The sequence below is a fragment of the Schistocerca cancellata genome, chromosome 4 (genome assembly GCF_023864275.1).
Source record: "Schistocerca cancellata isolate TAMUIC-IGC-003103 chromosome 4, iqSchCanc2.1, whole genome shotgun sequence".
Classification (NCBI taxonomy): Eukaryota; Metazoa; Arthropoda; class Insecta; order Orthoptera; family Acrididae; genus Schistocerca; species Schistocerca cancellata.
This window is the reverse complement of record NC_064629.1, coordinates 725,047,977-725,062,727: the sequence shown is the minus strand read 5'-3', so window position 1 is coordinate 725,062,727 and position 14,751 is coordinate 725,047,977. Positions and strand designations below refer to the sequence as shown.

The following is a 14,751-nucleotide window of genomic DNA, read 5'->3' as shown; positions in this document are numbered from 1 at the left end:
AACTTACAGACCAATATCCTTAACATCAGTGTGCTGCAGAAATCTTGAACATATTCTTATTTCAAATATAATAAATTTCCTCCAGACTGAAGAGATTTTGTCCACAAATTAGCATGGTTTTAGGAAGCATCCCTCATGAGAGCTCAGCTTGCCCTTTTCTCATGTGATATCCTGCAAACTATGGATGAAGGGCAACTAGCAGATTCCATAGTCCCAGATTTCTGAAAAGCATTTGATGCAGTGCACCACTACAGATTATTAACGAAGGTATGAGCATACTGAATAGGTTTCCAAATATGTGGGTGGCACAAACACTTCTTAAATAACAGAAGCCAGTGTGTTGTCCTCGATGGCGAGTATTCATCAGAGAAAAAGTTATTGCCAGGAGTGCCCCAGGGAATTGTGCTGGACCGCTTTTATTTTCTATATACACAAATGATCTGTGGACATGGTCAGTGGAAATTTAGGGCTGTTTGCTAATGACACTGTGACGTATGGGAAGGATACAAGTTGGCTTAGACAAAATTTCTAGTTGGTGTGATAATAGCAGTTTGCTCTAAATGTAGAAAAATTTAAGTTAATGCAGATGAGTAGGAGAAACAAACCCTTAATGTTCTAATGTAGCATTAGTAGTGTGCTACTTGACACAGTCACATCGATTAAATGTGTAGGCGCAACGGTGCAAAGTGATGTAAAATGTAACGAGCGCATAAGGGCAGTAGTAGGAAAGGCGAGTGAGTGACTTGAATTTATTGGGAGAATTTTAGGAAAGTGTGGTTCACCTGTAGAAGAGACCACATATAGGACACAAGTGTGACTCCACAGAACAACCACAGAAATACAGAATTATAGTTTTGTTGATGGCCTCAGTTCTGTGAAAATGCTGGATAAAGAACGAGAAACTACATCACATGATTCTGGCATCAGTCAGATGTCATGCAGTATGGAGAAATTAGAAGAACAAATGGAACTGCTTTGAGTATTTGAGGTCCGCATCAGGTTGCATTAAAAGAAAACTTTGATGCAATTCAAAGGCAAGCTGCTAGTTACCGGTAGGTTCGAACAACACGCAAGTGTTACGGAGACACTTTGGAAACTCAAATGTGGGTACATGCAGGGAAGACAACATTCTTTTCAAGGAACACCATTGAGAAAATCTGGAGAACTGGTGTTGGAAGCAGACTGTAGAATGAGTTAACTGCCGCCAACATACACTGCATGCAAGGACCATGTAGGGAAGATGCAAGAAATTAAGGCTCGTGCAGAGTCATACAAATACTTGTTGTAGCACTCTGTTTGCTAGTGGAACAGAAAAGGAAGTGACTATTAGTGGTACAGGGCATCCTCTGTCAAGCACTGTTTGGTGGCTTGCTGAGTGCATATGTAGAGGTAGATGTAGAAGGCAAGTAAAATGTGTAGAATAATGACTAAGGTGGTCTGTATGCCATGTATTAGGTCTCTGTAAGAAACAAAGGAAAGTGATGCCGTGGTTGAGGTGTTCACCTCACCTTCAGGAGTGGGCTTTGTGTTCCTATCCCACAAACTTGATGATTTGCATTTTTCATTGTTTTTTTTTTTTTTTTAAATAATTGCAGATAAATGCCAGAATGGTTCCTTAAACAGTCCATGGTTACTTTCCTTTTAATCCTCTTCTAGCTGGTTTAGTATCCCTCTTGAACTCCAACCCTCCTACATGAGTGGTCTGCAAGTAACGATTTACATAAATAGCAGGTCGGTATTTAATTTTTTTTTAAAATCAATATACTGCGGGGTTTCTACCTTTCAAATTTATTTTCTAACTTTCTGTTAATTAGGAATCTTTGTTTTGCAGGTCACTCCACAGAACAACCACAGAAATACAGAATTATAGTTTTGATGGTGGCCTCAGTTCTGTGAAAATGCTGGATAAGGAACGAGAAACTACATCACATGATTCTGGCATCAGTCAGATGTCGTGCGGTATGGAGAAATTAGAAGAACAAATGGAACATCTTCTGTCAATTAGTAGAGAACCTACAGTAAGTATTTAATAACTAACTCAAAGTTCTGAGCTTTATTAGAGATATTGTTCGATGACTGGATGGATAAATAGAAAATTTGCTTCAGCCAGATTAGTAGAACCAGTGACACACAATACACAATGGAAACAAGAAATATCCCAGTCTGTGAAGCATATTGTGTGGAATAGCATACCTTATCAGGAAACTTTAAGATACAGTTCCAGTTTAGTGTGTGAAATGACTTAAGTTGCACAGTTGTAGTCACTTTACTATCAAATGGGACTTCTGTTAGTAACTCAGTGGAATCCTTTCTGGTAGTGCAGGCGCACAGCAGTGGCAACTCCCAGGGAGGCAGCTATAGCTGTGCAATTTTCCTGCTCTGCAAAGCAGTTCATTTGTAACAGCTGTGTGCAGTTGGAAGTACTGTCATTGCAGCTTGTCTTAGTCTGTGGCAGCTCAAAATGAATGATTCACAACCCATCGAATTAGCATGAGAACATCAAAGCTTGTTTATCTCCAAACACTATGAATACAAACATAGCAGTAGTGGTTGGTGTTGTTGTAGTTGAGAATATGTCAGTACAGATCATTTCACTGAATTCCTTCGTGGTGCATCTTTATTAGAGTTTTTTGTGGTTCCTACTTGGAACATATCCTACAATGAATCTGAAAACCTAAATCCCTGGGTGATGAGCTATTAACAGTCAAACTAGATTAGTATAACCAGTCCTAATATGGATTTTGATCTGCACTAAAAAACACTACTGAAGCCTACATATCTTAATGGCAGAACTGAAAATATCTTTAAAAACTATGGAGGAAAGGCATCTGATGTCTCTTAAGACATACTCAGTATACACTGACGACACAAAACATTAGGATCACTGCCCACCATGAGACTGAATGACACCTGCTTGTGGTGTAGGCATGTGATACAGTAAGGAAAGTATATCAGTGGAGAGCAGAGGTGAAAGGGGAAGCGTTTTAGTGACAATATTATCTGCAAATTGGGAAATCCACTAACATTAACAACTTTCACAGTGAAGTTCGTTGGCTGTTCATGTGCTGCTACCATGAGTATGTATGGAAGGTGGTTGAAGGATAGTGAAACCATGAGTAGTGGTTGGTGTTGTTGTAGTTGAGAATATGTCAGTACAGATCATTTCACTGAATTCCTTCGTGGTGCATCTTTATTAGAGTTTTTTGTGGTTCCTACTTGGAACATATCCTACAATGAATCTCCGAACATAGAGGTTGGAGGCTTGCCCACTTTGTAAACCAGGGTAGACAGTGATACATGCAAATCTGACTACAGAGTACAATGCTTCTGTAGATATGTGTGTTTTGGAGCACACCTTTGATGACCCCATGTTGACTCAACGAGATCATCAAGTTTGGACCGTAGATCATTGCAAGTGTGTCAACTGATTAAATGAATCACATTTCTTGTTACACCAGGTCAAAGGTTGTATTCTAGCATGCCACCGTCCAGGTGAACAGCTGCTTGAAATATGCAGTTGTCATAGTTCATTTTTGTATATGATCAGGCGCGTGTGTACACGGCTGCTTACACACACACACACACACACACACACACACACACACACACACACACACACACACACACAAAAACCACTTTTATAAGAAAAACTTGCATGTATGTGTATGATACTTCCATGCCTTCTGTTTGATACCACATATCATGAGAAATGGCCTGAATTATTATTGAATGCTAACGACCTCTCAGTTATGGTGGCCGCGTCCTTTGCTGGCCTGATGGTATTCAAAAACAATGTTTTGACACACATTTTATGGAAAAAAGGTGTTTTTCTATTGGTAAGTTCATTGGGAGTAGGACCATTGTATATTTGGCAAAGAATATTGTTTACAGTGCCAGGTTAGAAATACCATATTAATGTCCATATCAATTTCATTGACACTTGTTTTCAGACTGCAGGCAAAGAATATGTAGCAATTTCTAACATGCAGAAGAAAAAGTAAGAGCTTTAACGAATTTTTCCCTCTTTCCTGCCCACAAATGAGCTGTGGTATTTGCAACATTTCTCTGATTTTGGCTCTCTAATGCTGCTAAGTGAAGGAAATTATTTCATTAAACATGTGTATAGGTAAAGCAATGTTTTGTGGTTTGACAGTGTGACCACTGATGTGAATAAAAATGTCATTAATAATCACCTTTCAAAGAGATCAATCTAAAATGCTTGTAGACCTAATGTAACACTATGAAATACAACTACATAAATCAAGAGTACACTTGCAGTGGCGTGCTATTGATTGCTGAGAGTGCAGGTTCCTAAAGGCAAGTTCCTTTATATGCAGTGATCCAATTCAGGTGTTTTATGGACAACTAATGTCAGTGTTTTAAGATGCCAGTCAATACCCCTCCTCATTTATATTTTCATGTATGTCCCAAATTTTCCATTGTCACAAACAACATGGAAAGGACCATTACTATCTGCCAACACCATCACTGCCAATTATCTGCATCCAGTGTGTTGCGTCTACTCAGTCATGCAGTGCCTTCAGTAGATATGGGTGTAACTGCCTAAACAAGTGACTACAAGATATCTACTGCTGTGCTTCAGTGAGTGTAATAAGTTAAACTTAATCCCTTGAAAATGAGCTTCTATATCACTGTTGGCTGCCAATTATCAGCATGACCTTCCTTGACATTACCCTTTTTCCTGACTTTCAACAGTTGACTGGCATCTTTGAACAAATATGTTTGTTGTCACATGAAAGTTGATCTGTATCATTACATGAAATGTTAATCTTCAAGAAACATCAGTCTCAAAATATTTCCCCACCTCTGAAGAATTCCATTGCAATACTCAAAGGATTGTTATAGGTAGGAGGCTACACACGTCAGGTTATAACCAACTAGGTACACTTCCATCGTGGATGTACTCCACTTAGATTTTCGTATAGCCACAAAACCATTTTTGTGCAAGATAATTGTTCTTTTATACTTTAAATTATTTCTTTTAACACTGTCCCAAATATTTATAGTTCCTTCTGAAATATCCATCATTTACAACATCAGATGCAGTACTTAGATACATATGAATATTAAAAAATACTTTTTCTGTTCTGTAAAAACATTCATATTTTTCGTAATATTTAAGAAAAACAAATTCATTATATGATATGGAAGAGGTCTTAAGGGAAATTCTCCTCAGTTACTTGAGTCTTTGAAAATGGTAATTGGTATTAAATAGACAGTTATGGGGACACATGAAACAAAAGTTAGGCTAAAGTAACGCTTTGTTTGGAAATAATTGTTGTATTTACAAATGATTGCTTTGTTTACTTATAAGTAGAAGGTTTTGAAGTTGACACCAATTTTCCACATTTGCCTATGCTAGAGTATCATAATAACATTAATTTTTTCCTTACAAGGGTAGTTAGTTCACACAATCACAACGAGATGTCTGTACTCTGGGTAGAAATCTGTGATGTGGCGTCTCTTTGTTGTTGTTCCCATGTAGTAAAATGTGAGGATAGAAAAAAAAAATTTGATTTGTTATTAAGTACTTCATAAAGGGAGGTATGAAAGCAAAGGAAATTCATGCCAATTTTCAGAACACACAGGGAGACTGTGCATCTTAATTTTCAACTATTGCCAAGTGAAGAAATGAGTTTAAGTTTGGTCAAGACAGCTTAGATGATGATCCACTGTTTCAGATGTGCCACCATTTCAGAAATTACAGCAATAGTGCGTAGAATGCTCATGGAGGATCATCGATTGAAAGTGCAAGAAATTGCTGAAGCTTTAAGGATGTTATCTGAATGGGCACATCACATTTTAACAGTGGAATTGGGATATATGAAAATGATCTGCTGGACGAGTGCCTTGGCTCGTAATGCAGGTTCAGAAATGTCTTAGAATGAAAATGTCTAAATATTGTTTGACCCTGTTCATAGCACTACTAAACCCCAGACACGAGACAACCATCAGAGCAGTAGAGACTTGTTGATTCACCACCACCGAAGAAAGCAAAAGCAATACAGTTGGGTGGTACGGTCATGTTGTCAGTTTTCTAGGATCCAAAAGGGATTCTGCTGATAGTTTATTTTCCAATTGGTCAAACAATTATGGAACAGTATTATGCTGACCTGGACCAACTACAGCAAAATATCCATGACAGAAGTCCAGGTTTGGCAAGGAAGAACATCATCTTTCATCAACACAAGCACCATTGAAATGGCAAAAATACACAAACTAAAATACTAAAATACAAATTGCTGCTAAACCCACCTTATTTGCTGGATTTGGCTCCATCAGTCTTTCTTCTCTTCCTCAAGCTCAAAACTTTCCTCAGTGGACAGACATTTTCTTCAAACAAAGGACTGACAGTTGAAGTTGATGGATATTTTGCAGAGCTGAGATCAAGGCACTGACTGTTCCTGGGTCTAGTGCAGAAGTGTAAACAGAGACTCTATTGAAAAATAAAAAAGTGAGACAAGTCATTTCTTTCAATCCCATTCCAAGAACTTTTCAAGCTACCCTTGTGTTTCAAGTTTTTGGAGTACCAGTCAAAAAATTTGTAATCCTCAGGAGACATCACACTAATGCCATGTAACACTGTCTCTAACAATCATACGAGGTGGAATCTAAAATTTTCGGGACTATTGTCACCATCTGGAAAGTAGAAGAGTAGATCTTGGCCCCACTAGGTAGTGAGAGCTGCATATCTGATGAGTCAGTGTGCAGGGTGGCATTCAGCTGGGAGGATGTGTTGCATGTCCAAGTGATTTCCGTAATAGTCTGTGTTGAGTGTGTGATGATTTTACAATGGATCTGCAAGCAGAACAGCGCACGTGCATCAAATTCTATGCGAATCTCAGGAAAAGTGCTTCGGAGACCCTTAGAATGATTCAACAAGTGTTTGGGGGACAGAGCATGAGCCGTACACATGTGTTTGAGTGGCATGCTCAGTTCAGGGCCAGCTGTACAGCCGTCGAAGATGATGCTCACACTGGAAGGCCCATTAGTCGCACAATGCCAGACATTGTTGCCAAACTTCAACAACTGGTTCGTGCGAATCGATGTCGAACCATTCAAGACTTTGTAAATGAAGTGGGTATTGGTTATGGGACATGTAAACGAATGTTGACTGATGAATTGGGCATACATCGTGTCACCACAAAATTTGTGTCAAAGATTTTGACTGCTGATCAGAAGGCACAGTGTGCTGAAGTGTGCACAGACCTTTGTCAGACCGCATCTGCTGAACCAACCTTTTTGTCACGGGTTATCACTAGTGACAACAGCTGGATTTACGACCCAGAGACAAAGCAACAATTGCCCCAGTGGAAGAGCCTGGGCTCTCCAAGACCCAAAAAAGCAAGACATATGAAGAGCAAAGTGAAGAACATGATCATCATTTTCTTTGATACGAAGGGAACTGAACACAAAGAATTCGTCCAACCCAACCAAACAGTGATTTCCGTGTACTACTGTGACGTTTTGCGATTGCTCCATGAAAATGTGCGGCGATAGTGGCCCGAACGTTGGTGTCAAGGGAACTGACTCCTGCATCATGACAACACACCCTGTCATGCATCCTTGCTCACCAGGACCTTTTTGGCAAAAAACAACATGGCGGCACTACCCTATCCACCGTACTTGCCTGATTTGGCATGACTTTGCACGCTATTCCCAAAACTGAAACTCAAGTTGAAAGGCCGTCGGTTCGACACTCTAGAGAGGATTCAAGAAGCATCGCTGGCAGTGATAAACACCCTCAAAGAACAGAACTTCCAGAAAACGTTTGACCAGTGGCAGAATCACTGGGACTGGTGTGTACGTGCTGATGGAAACTACTTCGAGGGTGGTGGTGACCATTATTCCAAAGGTAAGGTTTTCAACAGATGGCAGCACCAGACCCAAAATTTTGGATAGCACCTCGTAATAACCTTAGTTTATCAAGGAAGACAAAGCACTAGTTTGTCAAGGAAGAGGATCTACGAACTTCTTCAGATGTGTCTGCTAAAGCAAACTCATTGACGATGAGGTGCCATGGAGATACAGAATTGTGTAGATGTTGATTGCTACATTTTGCCTGTTGTTCAGAATAGTCCCAACATTTCTATTGGATTGCAATTAGACTAGTTGGGGTGCAGTAGTATGCATGAGTGTTCATCGAACCAGGAATGTTTGCAAGCAACCCTGGGAACACAGTTGTTGTCATTTTGGAAGATGGAAGTGTTCACAGCATGACATCACAAAGACAGGGTAACACTTGGCCACCGAGAGTATTGAAGTAAACATCCTGGTTCATGTTCAAGGTAACATGAAGGAGAGGTGAGCTGCACGGAACTAGTCTACATACTGATGATTAAAACAACAAACAACATAAGTGCAAAAAATTAATTTTCTTACATTCGTTCATAAAAAATCTATTAGTGAATATACGCTATTTTATTAATTACATAGACATTGAATAGAAAATCAATATAATGAAAGTTACGAAGTGCAACCTCCTCTCACCCCCCCCCCCCCACCACACACACACACACACACACACACACACACACACACACACACACACACACACACACACTGTCTCGAAGGGACTTTTCATAGCAGAAATCCCTGTCTCTTCATCCTGATGTCAATTTCCATAGGAAGGCACGAGTCGTGCAGGTGTAGGAAACAAGGAAATTTAGTACAACTGTGAATACAAAATTTATACTATTCCAAGAAAACAATGTTCAGCATTTGCACTAAGCTGACCCATACTCCATGCCTAATTAAAAAGTACAATAGACTTATTGCTTTGTTGTTAATGTTCCATTGTAATTAGCGGTGTCAACCAATTCTGCAGATTTTCTTTGTGAATCTGGCAATGCGATTTAGTATGGTTCACCATGACACCTTCCCAGATACTTTATTCCAACTGCTGCAGTGGCTCAAAACTTGGATACTATATGTCCAGAAATGTTTATCCAATAGACACATCACTTTATATAAATGATTTGACACACAGTTAGGCGTGTTTTTAATTTTTTATTTCTGGCCATCGAAAAGCCCTTCCACACTCTTGGCTTCCTTCCTTCTGCTTCCCTTTCAACACTGCACTCGCCACTTCTTGCTTCAAGGTCAAGGATGAATATTTGAAAATTGACTATGAACGAAATACTGTTCTGTGTGAGTGTTACAGTCATTTACATTTTTACATAGTATCATATTCTAATTTCTATTTAATATTTATTAATAACATTTTTTTAAGTAGGTCTAAAGAAAGTAATGTTTTTTCCGTCATGACAATATCGATATTTTTCTATACACAGTTTCATCAAAAAATTTTAATTTTTCATAGTTACATTACCTTCAGTACAGTTGTTATACATGCATTTAAAGTAGTAACTGTTGACTTGGATTTCAGCCATTTCTTTTCTGTATAGTTTTGAGGAGAGCTGGGAGCAATTATCAAACAGTAAGCTTTTAGGTTTCCCCACATTTACAAAAAATACGTACTCAACATGTCTCTTCCCATTATTTTCTCATAGCATGCGCTTCTGTACTGTAACATTATTCCGGAAATTCCGACTTGCTTTTTCAGCTTGTTCTTTATCAGAAGGTTTCTTCCTCCTACTAACCTCTACGTCTTTAACAGCTTTTTATCTCTGCTGAACACATGCAGTCTTTTTAATTTAATCTTCAACAACACTGACTTGTGTTACTAATTTTTTTCGTGAGCTACTGTAACCTTTGCAAACATATCTTAATGTAAAGATGTTCCGTCTGCACTGAATACACATTCCTCCTCTTTTTTCCCTAGTATCTAGTTTGCTATCACTAATAGTTGGCTTCTTTATTCACATTGTGACATAACAACACTAATAATTCTTTCAGTTTGTGTTCCTTTTTTTGAAATGTTTCTCTTCTATTACAAATCTGCCTGAATTTTACACATCTTCATCATTTTGAATCCACATTGATACTGTATTGTATTTTCAGGCAAAGCTGTTTCCCTACCACTTGATATGTACTCCTCCTCACTGTCACTAATATCCACTAATTATAGGCTTCTTTATTCATATGTTGCAAAGGGATTATAAATTCATCATTGATTTATGTATTCAGAGTATCTTATTCTAAACTTTGTTTGTCTTTCACATGTATGCTTAATGATAGTCATTGAAGGTTAATTGACGTATGTCTGCACAACTTCCAACAGTGTTTGTAACCTCACTTTTCAGAGTCATCACAGATCGTGTTGAATATGTACCAGAATGTTTCTCCCTTCATCTCAAATATTCGTAAAACTTGACTGGTAATTCCAGTAACTGAGGACGAAGTGTAAAGTACTCACCACTTTCTTTTTAATACATGTATAGCTCATTCACATGCCTTTGGCATCCTTTTAATAGCTAAAGCCACATGGTAGCACTTATCTCCAAGCACACAGGTGGGGGTGTATCCATCCCAACCTAAGAGGTTAAAGTATAACCTACTTCATAAATGGAATAGATTCTAATCTAACCTAACCTTCTTGATCCTGTCAAAAACTGACGAAGAAGATTGGATGCACTGTAACCAAGCAGTCGGCCAACGTTATTGGTCGATCTCTGTCAATGGCCTATGATGACCGTTGTCAATACTGCTGTGAACGTACTGCTGTCAGAAATCATCCTCCCCCATTTCACCACGCATGCTTCTCCTGTGTTGTCACTACCACATGATGTGTGCACATTTCCCTCAATGCCCACCACACCAGAACTGGTCTGTTCATGATTAAGAGCATAAGCAGGTACAAGTGCTCATACTCAAAATGAGTGAATGTCTTATCCTCTGATATTTTGTTACACATTTGTGAGTTTTTACTCTTCAGTAATTCATTAATTGATTCAACTTACTCCTTGCTAATTGATTATATGTGACATAAACATCAGAGAATGCCTGCTTTCTAAAGTCCTGTGCACTTGTCTGTTCCAATAAAATTTTGATTCAACTTGCCAACTATTGACAGGAAATAATTAGTAAATAGGTTACACAACACTACATTCTGCCCTGCTACTTCTGTAACTACGGGTCTTACAGTTTTAATTTCATTCTGAGACCTGTCTGTTCTCTTCATATAATACATTATTTTAGCATGTTCAATTATATTCTTAAGTAATTATAGTTTTGCCTGTAATAGTGTTCTGTAACTGGGCTGTGACTGTCTATATTACAATATAGCTCCCATCTTCTCTCTCTGTGTGTAATAATGCCATTGCTTGTCCAAACTTATTACTTATTAGTTCTGTATTTCTGCTTACAATTTCTGAATGAAAAAGACCTAAATAATGCTGAAGTAAAGAATGTGCCAACTTCATATGAAACTGCAATGTAGGTGTTTATTTTCTTTGGTTGTGTTGCATTACTGTATTTCTGCCAGGAACTTTTCTGTTAAACAATGTGATTTTTAATTCATACACTATAATTCATGCAATTAACACAATAATGCAGCTCTTTCCATTGTCCTTGAATATAAAATTTGATGCTTTACAACTTTCATTCTATTGAAGCTTTTCTGTATGCTGTGTTAAATTATGAAATAGGACAAAACTTTTATAAAGAAATGAGATACACCCCCCTCTCCCCCACCTGCCCCCAAAAGCCCATATGTTTCCTGTACTACCGAGCCTAATTTGATGTATCAGTGACTGACTCACTTCAGTATTTGATGAGCTAAATTTGCTATAAAATTAACTGTGTGGGGTGCAGAGTCTTTGAATAACTCTAAAACTTTGTAAATAGCCCAAAATAAATTTTTGATGCCCTGACTTAACACATGTGGAAAATTGGCACAAACTTAAAAAGTCAGTCTCTCTCTCTCTCTCTCTCTCTCTCTCTCTCTCTCTCTCTCTTTTCATGTTAATAAAGTCGTTAAAACTTTGACCAGCTTTCTGTAAAGTATTACCAGCTACTGAGTTTCCTTTTGTGACGAAATTGTAATTTCAAACTGTTTGGAATTGTCACTGATTAAACTACATCTTTATTTAACTGGTTTCTCAGTGATTTTTTTAAGAGTTGGCCATAATACTTAACTTTCAAATTCCTTATTCATTGTTTTATTAAAAATAATGTTTACAGCGGTCCGTAGAACATAGAAATTGAACCAATAAGTTGTAACTTCACATTTGAGTGTGATTTGCATTTACACAGTGATTCTCAACATGCTACTGTGTGGAGGGAGCCAAAAACACTTTCTTATTAATTCAAGTCTGAAAAGTATCAGTATGGAGATGCAGGATTTTTGGTTTATGGTGGTACCCCCCTTGAATCCTGCTCACTCTTGTGCAGAAAAATGACTGCTCAGAAGTGGTGGTGTAGATCATTGTATTCAACAGTTTCCACAAGAATGACATGAAAGACGCATTTTCCAAATTAATGATGTCTGTAGACAGGTAGACACCAAAAAATTTCTTAATTAGCCAATGCTTGGAGCAGCATAGTAACTGATTGCTGTTGTGGTTAACGATACGGTCATGCATAATTGTGTTTGCTGATATTTTTGGGGGTTACTTTTGTTGTCATTTGAGATTTTCATTATATTCATCAATTGTATGTGTGTCATACACATGCTATTTCAAATAAGCCAAGCAACAGATGATATCATTTTTCATTAATTGTGTGATTCCCATTTAATTTAAAATGGACATTGTATCTTAACCAAAAATGATACATCAGATAGGAATATTAGACTCATTTGAGCATAAATTATGTTATCAAGAGGTAGATGAAAATTCGATTGACTGTACTGCAGTTTTTAACCGTTTTGAGTAGCTGCATATAAGGAGTAATTTATTAATATCGATCTACAACACCTTTTTCAAATTTTTTGGTAAAAGAACACATTTACAGTAGTTGAACATTAACTTATTATCGCTGTTTCCATTTTCTGTTGCAGAATTTGGATGGCCAAGATTCAGATCAAGATTACAAGAATATGCCATCGTCAGGTTTGTCACTTTAAAATAATTTCCATATAAAACTACATGCTAAGTAAAATGTAATTTTACAGACATAGTAAAATCTTGAATTTCTATTGTAACAAATGATATTGCATTTGTTTTACGTGGGAATTCTGAGTAAAGCTAAAAACAGTGTATGTGGCTTCATTCACAACTTCAATATTTTTACTTTTTTAATCAGTTTGGAAAGAGTTTACTTGGGTGTAATGCTGATAATTCATCCCCATCTGTTACTGTATTCTCTGATCCTATAAAGTCTGCTTACATCACAAATTCATGAATCTTAGAAGGAACCCACTCAGGTATGTAGACTGGGCATTTTAGAACTTCATACAAAAGTATTATTATTCATGCTCTGCAATGATCTAATTGTAAGTGGCACAAGTGTCCAGGTAAAGTTTCTAAGGCATTTAGAGATAAGATTGACAGTTTCATCATAGATGCTTTGATTTGAAGATCAGTCAGTCTTCATTTTGACCCCAAATGGAGGTGAGGTTTCTTGTGTGCTTTATAAATGTGTATAAGAAAGTAAGGGAATTCAGAAATGCATTGCAATGGAAAGGAACCAGAATTAGCCACAAAATAATTTGCAAAACAATTGTCATTTAGACTGGAGATTATATTGATTTGATTTGCACAGTGAACCAGAAAAACAGCTCACTACATTTTGCACCAGAAATGAGTTTATTGTGCAGTTTCTCTCCCTGCCATTCCCTCGAAATGCAGTAGGAGACCAGTTACTATAGCGGCTGTCACTAAAATAGACATCTCAAGGTCATCTCACCATCCTACAGCATTGCCAGTTAGTGATAATTTCAAAACCTTAGTAATTTTTTTTTTTAGAGTTAGACATCTCTGTTTTTAGTCTAGAATATAATGGAGTTCTTCACAAAATAAAATTCTTCCCAGCAGCTACGAAAGAAAATAAATAAAAACTGATGTTAAAATAAGTTTTGAACAAAAGTATTTCTTTCCTTCAAGCTGCGGAAGAAAACAGAATCACTGACGTGTGTGAACAGAAAATAATGTTTGAACATTCTCAAACTTTACAGATGCACGTGGCACATATTTTATCGTGAAAGTATTCAGAGATTAAAATAGAAAACTGTAACAGGTGTGAAACTGTTCAGCCAATGTAACGAAAAATGTCGTCGGTGATAAATTTGTGTTCTGTTGGACCTAGTAGAAACTTCCAGTCAGAAAGTTGTTAAGAAAACTGTGAAATTAATTTTGGTAACATCTGTGACATTATTATTGTATCGTGTCACATAAGAATGCATTTTATTATGAGACACTCCATATGCGACAGCACGCAAGTGCATGTACACCGTCAACAGGATTTTAGTTCCGACAGGTCATCTTAATACAACCGAGAACATTCCCTACCTCCCAAAAAATTTGTATTTGCAGATTGTAATTCTTCTTTACTGCACCCATCACTTAAATTGCCGATATATGCTGTACAAAAATAATTGTAGATACTTTCAGGCCAATATTTCCATTTAAAACGAGCAAAATATATTTTTGCGTATGATTTTGTGAGACCCAAATTTTACTGCAGTATACTACAAGACTATTACCCTCAGCAGACAGTAAGTGTATTTTACACAAAATTTTGCTTTTGCTGCTGCAATGTCTCTACATTCAATTAAAAATTTTTGGCCATCATTGTACTTTCTGAGCCAAAAACAGAGTGAGTGGAGGTGACAAAGAGCAGATGTCTCTGAGACAGAATGATTTAATTTTTTCAAGGAGATCACTCTGT

The 14,751-nt window shown here is 37.4% G+C and overlaps 1 protein-coding gene across 1 annotated transcript in view; it reads left to right on the top strand.

Annotated features, from left to right (window-relative positions):
- LOC126184406 (CLIP-associating protein 1-A-like) overlaps window positions 1-14,751 on the top strand; it is a 246,603-nt gene that overhangs the window by 210,904 nt on the left and 20,948 nt on the right. The window contains 2 exon segments of the mRNA XM_049926790.1: window positions 1,832-2,018; window positions 12,923-12,974. Coding sequence (XP_049782747.1) covers window positions 1,832-2,018; window positions 12,923-12,974 — 239 coding nt within the window.